The sequence below is a fragment of the Haliotis asinina genome, chromosome 8 (genome assembly GCF_037392515.1).
Source record: "Haliotis asinina isolate JCU_RB_2024 chromosome 8, JCU_Hal_asi_v2, whole genome shotgun sequence".
NCBI classification, from domain to species: Eukaryota; Metazoa; Mollusca; class Gastropoda; order Lepetellida; family Haliotidae; genus Haliotis; species Haliotis asinina.
In genome coordinates this window covers 1270800-1284399 of record NC_090287.1, presented here as the reverse complement: position 1 = coordinate 1284399, position 13600 = coordinate 1270800, and the positions used below count along the sequence as shown (strand labels likewise).

The 13600-nt window shown below is 41.2% G+C and overlaps 1 protein-coding gene and 1 pseudogene across 1 annotated transcript in view; one reads left to right on the top strand and one right to left on the bottom strand.

The window, feature by feature from the left end:
- LOC137294174 (uncharacterized) overlaps window positions 1–6380 on the bottom strand; it is a 34079-nt gene extending 27699 nt beyond the window's left edge. The window contains exon 1 of the mRNA XM_067825162.1: window positions 5986–6380. Coding sequence (XP_067681263.1) covers window positions 5986–6190 — 205 coding nt within the window. The 5' untranslated portion in view covers window positions 6191–6380. The remainder of the gene's footprint in view (window positions 1–5985) is intronic.
- Window positions 6381–11116: 4736 nt separating this feature from the next.
- LOC137294202 (uncharacterized) lies at window positions 11117–13203 on the top strand (annotated as a pseudogene).
- The last annotated feature ends 397 nt before the right edge of the window (window positions 13204–13600 follow it).

Sequence of the window (13600 nt, the reverse complement as noted above, 5' to 3'; positions counted from 1 at the left end):
AAACATGTGGCTGTCTAGAGCGTGGTAACACGTTCACCTTTCTTGCTGTGATAGATCAGGGCGTCTGTTATATTGGGGTATCTGTATGTGGTGGTGTTAACGTGTCCTTCTTTTACCAGTTATTTCAAGTTTCGGAACTACAGTCCAGTACTCGTTTCCACTGTAATATACTACAGCAGGAGGAGTTCAGATCCACGTAATGAGTCCCCAATCTGATTTGGTTACAAAGAAACATTGTTATTCCTCCTTTGAGTCTGAGAATCAAGGGGAAGAATTTTTTTATGATCAGCATGTAGGTACAACTAAGGCATGGGCGAACCTCCTTCCCTCAGCATCCATTAGATCCGCCTATGAGGGTGAGGGTTGTAAACAAAACGATGTCGCCCTAGATTATCTAGATTATTCACTAACGTTGTACGTTTTCAGGAAGTTTTAATTGTTAGGACCGGAATGATATATCTTATGTAAAACAAACACCTTGCCTAATAATTATTAACATGTAAATCTATGTCCAATTGGACATTGGATTACAATACTTTCGGTTCTACATATTGATGTCTGTGCTAGCTACCAGATGACCTGGATCCGCGTGTCTCCGATCGAAGCAGGGTTATACCTTAGTGTTGCCCGAGGTAATTGTCTCGTTATAGACAGTCACTTCAACGTCCCATGAACAAACATTGCTTCACAAAGCAGGGTTGTCGTTGTTAAGGAGATCTATCCGGCGCAACAACTGGATCTCCCCTACACAAACACTGCACTGTAAAGACACTAGTGGGCGCGGGGCACGGGCGTAGAAAGAAGAACAGGGGTGACAGCGGTAAACAGACATGGGTGCGTTTATATGCTGACCTTTATGTTGATTCGTACACCCTATTGGGGGATCGCATATGGATCGTGGTGCAACAGTCAGCAGTCAGCAAAACGTTTAAATAAAGCATATGTTTTAGAAATGTCATCACAAGCAGTATGCATTGTAAGTTAGATATATATGATGTATTATGATGATGTCGTCTTCGTCGTCGACGTCGTCGTCGTCATCATCATCATCATCATCATCATCATCATCATCATCATCATCATCATAATCATCATCATCACCATCATCATCATCATCATCATCATCATCACCATCATCATCACCATCATCATCATCATCATCATCATCATCATCATCATCACCATCATCATCATCACCATCATCATCACCATCATCATCATCACCATCACCATCATCATTATAATCATCATCATCACCATCATCATCATCACCATCATCGTCGTCGCCATCACAAAGAAGTTATGCAATTAATTTATCGTGGATAAAAAAACTGCCACTTTTCAGACAGATAAATGAAGGCTGTACACTGGCAATACATTACATATTCATACGCTATCTATATCTTATCACAACAGCACCCCACTGCCCCCTGTCCCTCCCCCGCAAAGGACTGCGGTACAATAACATTGGGGAGACAGCTCGTCTGTCGACATTCCTTGTCCTCCTCTACACACACAGCTCATATCAATGGCGATGTCCATGGATTTAGTTTGGGAGGACGTGGTGAAATGATTGGGTCTTTTATGGACACAGACATTCATGCATACGGATCATACATGTCATCACTCTAGGACCTAGGCTGGTACACTCACTTTACACCATCAGTTATACCTCTCATCATTAAATAATGTATTTCATTTATCATTAAACTTACATGAAGAGATTTGTATCTCACCTTACAGATAAGAAGGTCAGTCCATGTTATAACATATTTCTACAGAGATAAGATGGCCATGCTCGCTGACATTGCTGATTATGCCATCGTATTGTGAATGTTAATGGTATTCAAGAGAATATCAGAATATGAGCTACTTTTTGTTGGGTATCTCATGGTCTGATGACCACTAGGTGGACCACTAGGTGGACCTGTCACCGACCCGGGGCGTTAGAGATGAAGTCCTTCGATACCGCCTTTGACTGGCGACACTCTCTCTCTCTCCTGGTGAAACCGTTAGATCCAGACCAGGAGATATCAGATCAGCTAAAACGTCGAGTGGATAAATAAACCGAAAGAATGAATAACTGTGTTAAATTATGTGCCGATATTTTTATGTGTAGACCCATTCCAGAAGGTGTGTCTTTAGATATGCTTCATATGTGTGATATTCCGCATGAAGATGTGTCTCGGTTATGTGAGTACACACCCAGTTTGCATAGATGTTTAATGACAGAGAAAGGCTGTCAAATGTTTTGAACTATTCCCGAAGAATACAAAAACATCTCCCAGCCACGTTCGCTGTAGCCCTGTACACACCGCTAAAACTACCCTTGCGTTAGTAGTACCCTTGCGTTAGTACGTGCGTTTAGAATTCGTGACAATATACGTTACTGAGAAAGTTTCATTTAGCTTTTATCACGGTAGATTGTTTCCCCCGATCCTGGCGATAAACTTTATTATATTGATAATCTTCATCATGCATAATACATTACACGTGTATAAAATTAGTATGCTCTCGTGATGTAAGCCGTTTAATCATAAGTTCAAGCAACTATTGTTATTGTTAGAGACAATAAAGAGCAATGCCTCCATTTTACTAGGCTCCTCCATACGTAACGTGGTGAAATATTATCGCAGTGTATTATTAATATGGCGGTGTGGTGGTGTAGGGAAGGGTGGTGACAGTAGGTGCAGCTTTGAATGTGGATGAATGTAGACCTCGCGCAGATGTGCATGTTGGAATGTTGTCCTCACAATAGGCTGTTCTTAAAATATATAGCAGTACTTGATGAATCATAGCATGTAAAGTACTTGGCGTTAACATGTCACATGGTGTGTTGGACAGCGGGTGTTCTAGACTATAAATACAGAAGCAAACCGCCGACACTCACGATGCATATTGTGCAGAGAACGTCACTGTTGTGACAAGTGTCATGCACCAACAGTGTTTCATCCACACGTCCTTACAGGTCGGTACTGGTAGCAGCAGTTTCACGAGGAAACATTTCCCAGGCTTGCGTCACTAGTGCTACCCAATATACCGTTTTAGGTTGCTGAATAGCTGATATTCTGCTGATGCAACTGCCCAAAGTCTAAAAGCGCTCATGGATTGTTGTCCTTCTACACCTGTGGGGACTCCATTGCTGCAGCAAGTTATGTATAATACACTGACCACATTCCGGCAGTCATGGCATGGGCGTTTTTGCAGCACACAGGATTTAATTAGATTCGTTCATGTTCATATGTTCTCATAGTGATAATTAAGTATGATGCTTGTCTGGTGACCCCAGGTCTCGACATTTGTCGGTGATGTATATGTACACGGTGACACAAGTGAGTAGTCCGCGCCAGGACATAAGTCATCGTTAATGCTCCGAATTTAGTGGAAGTGGACATTGGCCGCCTTAATGAATCCGCATGTTGACATGTCCAGTTAATGGCTTATCGTGTTAACAGAGTCAGCCATCTGGCAAGACAAGTTGAGCTTGTACATGGTATTAGTACCACAGGTAAATCAGAAGTCCTTGGAATAATACGTATTTGTGTTGCATGTGTCCAGGTGGTAGTGTGTGACCAGTGTCACATGTGTCTAGGTGGTAGTGTATGACCAGTGTCACATGTGTCCAGGTGGTAGTGTATGACCAGTGTCACATGTGTCTAGGTGGTAGTGTATGACCAGTGTCACATGTATCCAGGTGGCAGTGTATGACCACTGTCACCATGTGTCCAGGTGGTAGTGTATGACCAGTGTCACATGTGTCTAGGTGGTAGTGTATGACCAGTGTCACATGTATCCAGGTGGTAGTGTATGACCACTGTCACCATGTGTCCAGGTGGTAGTGTGTGACCAGTGTCACATGTGTCCAGGTGGTAGTGTGTGACCAGTGTCACATGTGTCTAGGTGGTAGTGTATGACCAGTGTCACATGTGTCTAGGTGGTAGTGTGTGACCAATGTCACATGTGTCTAGGTGGTAGTGTATGACCAGTGTCACATGTATCCAGGTGGTAGTGTATGACCAGTGTCACCATGTGTCCAGGTGGTAGTGTATGACCAGTGTCACATGTATCCAGGTGGTAGTGTGTGACCAGTGTCACATGTGTCCAGGTGGTAGTGTATGACCAGTGTCACATGTGTCTAGGTGGTAGTGTATGACCAGTGTCACATGTGTCTAGGTGGTAGTGTATGACCACTGTCACCATGTGTCCAGGTGGTAGTGTATGACCAGTGTCACATGTATCCAGGTGGTAGTGTGTGACCAGTGTCACATGTGTCCAGGTGGTAGTGTATGACCAGTGTCACATGTGTCCAGGTGGTAGTGTGTGACCAGTGTCACATGTTTCCAGGTGGTAGTGTGTGACCAGTGTCACATGTGTCTAGGTGGTAGTGTGTGACCAGTGTCACATGTGTCCAGGTGGTAGTGTATGACCAGTGTCACATGTGTCTAGGTGGTAGTGTGTGACCAGTGTCACATGTGTCTAGGTGGTAGTGTATGACCAGTGTCACATGTGTCCAGGTGGTAGTGTATGACCAGTGTCACATGTATCCAGGTGTCAGTGTGTGACCAGTGTCACATGTGTCCAGGTGGTAGTGTGTGACCAGTGTCACATGCGTCCAGGTGGTAGTGTGTGACCAGTGTCACATGTGTCTAGGTGGTAGTGTGTGACCAGTGTCACCATGTGTCCAGGTGGTAGTGTATGACCAGTGTCACATGTATGCAGGTGGTAGTGTGTGACCAGTGTCACATGTGTCCAGGTGGTAGTGTGTGACCAGTGTCACATGTGTCTAGGTGGTAGTGTATGACCAGTGTCACATGTGTCCAGTTGGTATTGTGTGTGACCAGTGTCACAAGTGTCCAGTTGGTAGTGTATGACCAGTGTCACATGTGTCCAGTTGGTAGTGTATGACCAGTGTCACATGTGTCCAGGTGGTAGTGTGTGACCAGTGTCACACGTGTCCAGTTGGTATTGTGTGACCAGTGTCACAAGTGTCCAGTTGGTATTGTATGACCAGTGTCACATGTGTCCAGTTGGTAGTGTGTGACCAGTGTCACATGTGTCCAGTTGGTAGTGTGTGACCAGTGTCACATGTGTCCAGTTGGTAGTGTATGACCAGTGTCACACGTGTCCAGTTGGTGCTGTATGACCAGTGTCACAAGTGTCCAGGTGGTAGTGTATGACCAGTGTCACACGTGTCTAGGTGGTAGTGTATGACCACTGTCACCATGTGTCCAGATGGTAGTGTATGACCAGTGTTATGTGCTTTCTGGTTGCAGTGTCTATCCCTTTTCAAGTTCCTGGGAATGTTACAATTACCTTCTCTTAACAAATAATTCTGATGACGGAGTTCTGACACTATTGTTCAAATGCAGATAAATCATCCCACCACAGACGTGTTCTCGTTCGGCTACCACTCCATTCTGTTCAAATGTTTGACGTTAAGGAGGAGTGTAGACATCATCAGTGTCGTACATCCGCATAATCCTACTGATGAAGCAAGCAGGTCGTTTGTGTATGAAGTAGACATACCCTCTATTACGTTTACAGTACAACAAGAACGACCTTTCCACAGCACACGACAGATCATTGACCCATGACGATACTTAAAGATATGCCAGCGTCAGAAAAACGCTATACGATTCGGGGCGTATAAAACATGTTGTACAAATGAATAATAGACCTTTGAGACGGAATGTCTTTCGGTGCTGTCTGTTCTCAGTACGGACAAGCAAACGTTTGAACGGACTTCTCACGTTCATTCAGTTGTTTAAGTTGGAAACAGTTACATACACAAAGAAGAGACAGTAAACTCTAAAATGTATAGAAAGAAAAAACACAAATATAGGTCATATTTTCAAATAATGGGGAAAAACTGCGAAGATATTATTTTGGGGAATGACTGTTTGAGAACATTGTTACATGAAAGATATCAATAAGAAAGCTCGACGCTATGTCGTCTGTTGTAAGCAGTGCGCACATATAACTCACCATCCACGTGCCACGGATATTCGTACTGGTAGCAGTCGATGTTCGAGCCGCCGACACACTTCACATGTCTCCATAATCCAAACGAACCAAACTGATCTGACGCCCAGTAAGGAGCTGCGAAAGACAGGATTTGCAGTGATTCCGCCAAAAGAAGGGTTATGCATGCGATGAAGGGAATAGCCGCAGCTCCAAATACACTAGCCATTCTTATTCCAAAGTCAGTGATAATATTCCAAAGCTCACTAGGAGCTGAAAAGTACAAGCAGTGAGGAGGTTTTGACTGTCGTCAGCTGCGAACTGTCGTCTGGTTATACTTATCGTCTGCCTCGAGCTAACAACTCTGAAACCATTCACAACAGCGGAGGATGGGTCGCATGCTGAGTTTACGGGTAGTCACGTGGTTGGAACTCGACAAGCCAGTTTGTGAAAACTCCGGTGTTACCTCGGAAGGAACTTATTAATAGTAATCCTTTCAATCTTCTATGTGGGGTAAAATGATTGAGTTGAACTGGCAACGAGAGTGAAAGCTCGCGACAGGCGGGGTCGTATCCTACTACTGCAATGCAGTGTTGCGTTGTGCTGTGAGAAGAGTTGTCGCAAGTAAGTTACCTAAAGGTATTTATACCTGCATACCAGAAAACGTAAGGTAAATGGGGATTAACGTATGGTGCAGGGCTGAGTGTATATGTGTGTGTGAGTCTGTCTTTTGTTTGTTTTGGTTTGTGTGTTTGTGTGTGTGTTTGTGTTTTGAGTGTGTGTGTTTTGTGTGTGTGTTTTTTTTTTTTTTGTTTTTTTTTTGTGTGTGTGTTGTTGTTGTTGTTGTTGTTGATGCCATGACAACGTTCGACATAAATATCCAACTTGTGTACGGCACAGCTGTCCCCATCTGGCCAGGCCATGTTTCTTCAACGCAGAGAAACAAAAATAAACATTTTTCACCGTCTTTTGTTAGGATCGGTATGGAAGCATCGAGCTCCAGTGGTGCAAGCAATTGCTCTGTCCACAAGACATCATGCGATAAATAACATATCGTATACATACCATCATCACCGAACCGTCAGCCTCCTGATGTGTCATTACCGAGAAAATATGTTTCATCTCACTTGAAAACAATATAACCTTCTTTTCATTTATCAATTACTTATAACATGCACTTCTTTTGACTTACCTGCCACTGTGCTGTCTTTGGATAATACTACATGTAAGTAGTGCATATGTATAATGTTACTAGGAAACCAGATAATAGGCAGATACTCTGAACACATGAATAAACTGGACATCGTTACATTCTGATATATATATTTGTGTCAACGAGGCCACACGCCCACAGGACAATACCACTATTAAATACACAAATATACGTTTTAAAAAAAACTCACATAAACACTTGTATCCTTATGTATACTGATATTGTACTAAACATATTAAGTACAACGTTTTACTACTGTTACAATTATTTATACTGTCTACCGTAAACTTTAAAAGCAACACACATAAACACACACATACATTTTCCAAGAATCAACATAGGTGATTGACTTTCTGCTCAATAAAGTTGGTAAAGCTTCCTTTGATGAATGTACATGATAGTTTTGTACATGTATACCAATAAAACGTGAAATTCATGTGAATTTCAAAATCTGACCCATAATATGAACAGGGAGTACAAAATCTACATTCAATATCAACATCAGTTGTACTGCTACCATTAAATCATGATTACCACATCTACCACGACTTTAAGCTCGGCGATATACTTGCTCCTGCATATTTACGAGATATGATTTCATATTTAATAATGACTTGAAAATGAACTTAGTCTTGAATTTTCAGTAATATTAGTGCGCCACCGCTGTCGTCCTTGATGTTGTCCTTGATGTGTTGCCTGACCTTTAATTGAAAGTTATCACGGCTTCCAAAATCTTGAGTTATGCGAACGATCCAAATCATAATTTATGTAAAAAGTCCTCTACGAATGATGCCCATGAAATACGGTTAGAAAGATTAAGCTGACATTAACATCACATCAAGTCTGTCTTGGCATTCCTCTATTGTCCATGGTAATTAATTTGCTCCAATATGTGATACATTTCATTACTTGTGTTATAGGTATATAATGTTGCCGACAGAACAGCGGAGTTACAAGTTAAATACAAGTTAATAATTTTAAGATCCTTTTGAAGTATTTTGTTTGAATTGCTTCAGAAGTTCTGTAAGTCTGATACTCTCAGGAGTCCGCACCATAAGCTAGTATGGGTGGCTCGATACTGCCGGAGAGGCGAGATGCCATAGTAATATGAAGTCTGCCACATAATGAATTATGGTTATAGAGTAAAAACATGTTTGTTGCGCCAATATTGAGGTGGCTTTTGTTCAGACGACTTTGGGTGTGAAAAAACAAGTCCTCAATATTTAGAATGTGAAACAAGCTTCATCTCGGATCATTTTGAAGTGCCATTTCTAAAATGCCGTAAATATCCCACATTTCTAAACACAACTATTTGAAATTTGTTGATATTCCAAGAAAGCCCCCAAGATATCACAAAAGTCGCTTAAACAATGCGTTTGTTGTTGAGTCTTCCTGCACTACCTGCTGAACTTGTGACGTCATATGCGTATCACAGTGACCATATACCGGGTGCATCTGATGTAAAACATCGCTCTACATTTGAAATCTTCAATCTCTGTAACTAATTTGGTGATACAGAGCGAAAACATTAAGGGGCACAAAATACAGACCTGGCGCGTTCCCGTCAGTTCATGCTGAGTTTTAACATAGGCGCCTAGTCGTGGGTACCCGTGCATGAATGCCATAGTTCATCAGGCGATACCACAGGTGACACAGTCAACTACTCTTGAAAAAATTAAAAAAAACAAAACAAACAATTATAACATCCTACTGATACCTTCCCAAGTACTTTGGTATCATTCCATGATGAATAAAAGTGTTGTCTACAGTGGCATATACCTTTCTGAATCCAGCTTGATATTTTATAAATAATATTATTCGTTTGAGACCAAGATTGTAGACGTTCATTGAGTATTTCTGTGAAATGTGTTATGTTTATGTTACTGGGCTACCTGGAACGGGATCACAAAAATGTCCATATTTTGTCTTAACCCTTAACATTTAATTTAGACTTAAGACGAAAGGCTAAATCGTGTCTGAAATCGGGGATTCCAGGACCAAATTTGATCCTAAGTCCTACGACTGTCTCAGTGTAGACTTAAGACCAGATGACAAATGCCCAAAGTGATTCACTCGTACGCAGGCTTCGAGCTAAGAGAAATTGCTTTCGTATTCAGATGACTTTCAGGATTGTTTCAACCACATGGAAATGTAGAATGCCGTGATGTACTTTGACAGTAACTGTGTAGGACACCGCGATGTACTTTGTCCATAGTTGTTATGCAGAGGCACTTGTTCCTTGTTGAGTATGAACAGATGGTATGAAATTAGTTGCCCATGCGGAGCTGACCGAGGGCAAGTTTGTCACACGTGAATGTGTAACGTGCTGCTTCTATGTTGACTGTATATAATATCGGCCATGTGATAGTATTTTATTGCACATCTGTTTGGTAAACGTGAGCAGCACCTGTACCGAGAAACGGACACCACAAAGACGGGGTAGCCTTCAACTATGTACGGTATTCCCAAATTCAGAAGGGTCAAGCCACAGTGATGCACCAGGATGGGGATGTGATGCATCTTTTACGTACGCTTCACGCTTCAACCGAGCGACTGCTGGTAAAGAACAGGCACAACGATTGCTATGGGAACGGCATGAAGACATGCCCAATTCCTCGTACCCCTGTATGTGGGGTTTCCAGAGATTGTTAACTGGCACTGAATGTTCTAGCCGAATATAATGACCACGATTTCATATGGGTCTTCCCAGGTAGTATGGCAGCATTTGTCCAATGCTGGTATTAGTGCCGCGAGTTACGCTTGCGCCAGCAACGGGCTCACAGCATTGGCACAGCACTGGGCCACAGCCGGGGAGCCACTGTCTCTCAGCCCCTATAACTGGTACCAGCAGATTCCCAGCACTGACCCATGTGTTAAAAATTTAACCAGTTTATCTGTTCATCTGCCCGGGGCTACGTTTAGTTGTGAAACTTGAAGATTAGCTTAAGATTAAATACATTTGTATATCTAAAAACCCTTTTCCAGTTTCACACAATCAGTGCACAATTGTTTTGGCTAGTGATAGAAGTTTACGGTATAATTATAATTTAATAGAAAGTACAAACATTGGAAACATTTGAAACATACATTTCCTGCAGACTATCAACTGAAGAATTTCTTCTGAGAGCGGTATCTTACACCATTGTTCACTCTTGCACTTGTCCGAGGATCTCGGATTTCAAGTCCCTTTTCCACGTGATAGACCAGGATCATTTGAAGAAAGGTATAGTCTATCATATTTTCACAGTTTTAAACTATATGTAAACATGTTACTGAAGGATAAATGGGTTATTTAGAAATGGTTGTAATTTGATATGTAAGTGCCCCTGAGTTAAACGTGGCCATCCTCTCCATTTACTGCAGCATTTCATTTCAGTATTAGACCTGTCACTGTTTTCTGTAACCAGAAATACATATACTTTTCGATCAGTACCACATTTGGTAACAATTGCATACTTGACTGACTGGGATTGTTAAACTTTCAAATTATATTATGAAAAGAAAGTGTTTGAAACATACAAACTTGATAGAGTTCATTTTGGAATATCAAGTTCTTGATCTATCAGCCTTCTTATAGAGTGGAATTCAACATGCCTGCTGAGCATGCGAAATTTTAAGTGAATATTGATGGCTTACCTGTTTTTAAAAGTACATCAATGCAGTTCTGGCCAATACTTGGTAGAGTCATCCACCCCTTATTGTAGGCCTCTTCTATGGAGCTTCCAAACCACCAAAACGTCAAGTGAATATTTGAACGAATTTGTAGAAGAAATGAAGGGTCTAGAGCGTGATAGGCTAGACCACAATGGCCTCAAAATTAACGTTTCAATTTCATGTTTTATATGCGACACACCAGCTAGGGCATTTGTTAAAGGAGTGAAAGGCCACACCGGTTACTCTGGTTGTGATAAGTGTTTTCAAAATGGTAAATGGTTGAGCAAGATGACATTCTCAGAAACAAAAGCACCTCTAAGGACTGATCTTCAATTTGATGAAATGGCTGATGAAGAGCATCGTTTATTGAGATCACCACTCAGTCTAATAGAATATATGCATTTGGTGTGCCTAGGTGTTATGAAAAGACTGTTGTTCTTATGGATGAAGGGTCCTGTTTCTGTAGGATGTAGAATTGGAGCAACTGCAATAAACAAACTGTCAGATACGCTACCTTTGTCTTCAAAATACATCGCTAGGGAATTCTGTAGAAAGGGGAGATCTCTCAGGGAAATAGACATAAAGCAACAGAATATAAACTATTCTTATTATATACTGGACCGGTTGCCCTAAATATTTTGTGCAATGCCATGTACTTAAACTTTCTACTTCTTTTTGTCGGTATTACCTGTTTATCAGCCCCGCTACTAGTCCCACATTATTGCGATTATGCCACGGACAATTTGTGTCTTTTTGTTGAACATTTTTAGCGTCTTTATGGGAATTACCTGGTTGATTATAATGTGCATGGTTTGCTACATCTATCACAAGATGTAAGGACGTTTGGTCCTTTGGACAATTTTTCCTCTTTTCCTTTTGAGAGTTTTTTAGGCAAATTAAAAAAAGTTACTTCGAACACCAAAGTGCCCCCTTCAACAAATAATAAGACGTTTAGGTGAAACACAAGCACCTCTTCACAAAGGTAAACATGCTTCTGAGAATCAAGGTGTTAAGTTTGAACATTCAGATGTCTTTTCTAATCTAGGATACGTGAAACAATCTAAAGAAATTCACATGGACCGATTCTTTTTGTCAAAATCAATTGGAAATAACTGTGTTAGTATTAACAATGAAGTTGCAATAATTAAAAATATTGTACAGAATGCAAACAAAGATATTTTAATCATATATGCTAAGTTCCAATCTGAAAAAGATTTCTTCACTTATCCCTTGCGTCGCGGAGTTATCACAAATTCAAAAGAAATATGTACTCTTACCTGAAAAGGAATCATTTATTGTACTTCCTTTGCTACATTTAAACATTCAGTACAGTGTGTATGTTGTTTCATTAGTGCAGAAAACAGTGAGTGAGTGAGTTTTGTTTTACGCCGCACTCAGCAATATTCCAACCATATGGCGGGGGTTTGTAAATATGCAGGAAACAGTGACATGATATTGCTAATTATAAGTATACACAACCTTCTTCATAGTGAAGATGCTATTCTGATCTGTAAATTCAAGTGACAAGTGCTTTGTAACAGGAAATGTACCACATAGTCAAGTTCTAAAAGACTGATGAAGTGGGAATTGTGCCCCACACTTGGCTACACGGGAGAGAGTACTGCTTTTGGGCCAAGTTCAAAAACAGTAATCAACTGGACAGGAGTGTGAAGACCTGCTGCCTACGCGATAAGGACGCGCAGAAACTGTACACGATCAAAGTACAGTAGCGGTAAGTGAACGGCATGCAGCTTATCAGTGTAGTTTAATATATCTTTCCGAACATGTTTTCATTCATTCATTTATAAAAATAATTATTATTATTAAATATTAGGTCATTGTTAACAAGATCATTTCTGACATACTGATTATGAGGTAATGAAAAGTGCTCTTTGATAATTACAGAATCGTATGACAAGGTGAGGAGAAAACTATCCGTGGCACCCGATATGCCTAACCTCGACACGGAGGCAGAGGATTATAGAGAGTCAAGGAAAAGAAAGTAAGAAAATACATTTGAGTGAAAATGGTTAGAATATAAACATTTTACATTTGCTTAAACAGATAGAATTGAAAGATGATTATTACAGAACTAAATAATTGACAATAATATAGTGTAAAGGCTTCAATTGAAGCTGTTTGCTGTTTTTCATTTCAGACCAACTGGAAGGTACTGGAGTTCAAGCTCCAGCTCAAGAGATGACGAAACAAAAGATTTGGTGACTAAGACAAAAGTTTCACGAGCTTCAAAGTCCTCTGTTCCCATGCCACCTTCTCCACCTAGATTTCCTCCTTCTCCTCCTCCGCCTTCTCCTCCTCGCCTACCAGTCTCTCTACCTGTCTCCACCCCTACCTTCGCTGTCAGTCCCGGCTAGCCCACGGCGATCCCCCGGGCGACGGACCTTACCCGAGCCTTCTCCATTGTTGTACAGACAGGGTGTACGGAAGCCTCATCACTCACCCAGAAATGATGGTACAAGTTCGACAGTAGGGGCAACTAGAGGTGTGTATGTACATCTATGCTTCATATTACTTCTTTTCTAAATATATCAACATAATCATAATGGTAAACGTTTGTGCTCAAGATTACAGACCTATTTCCACAACCTGAATAACTGTTAATCGTTTTACGTGTATTTTGTATCTACCAGTGGAAGCTGTTGAACTTGTGAAGATTGCGGAGTCAACTCGAGCAGTGGCTCTTGAAAACCGGAAGCTGCTGCATCAGGTCCTAAGGATTTTGCAGTCTGCCTCCAAGGACTTGACACCAGC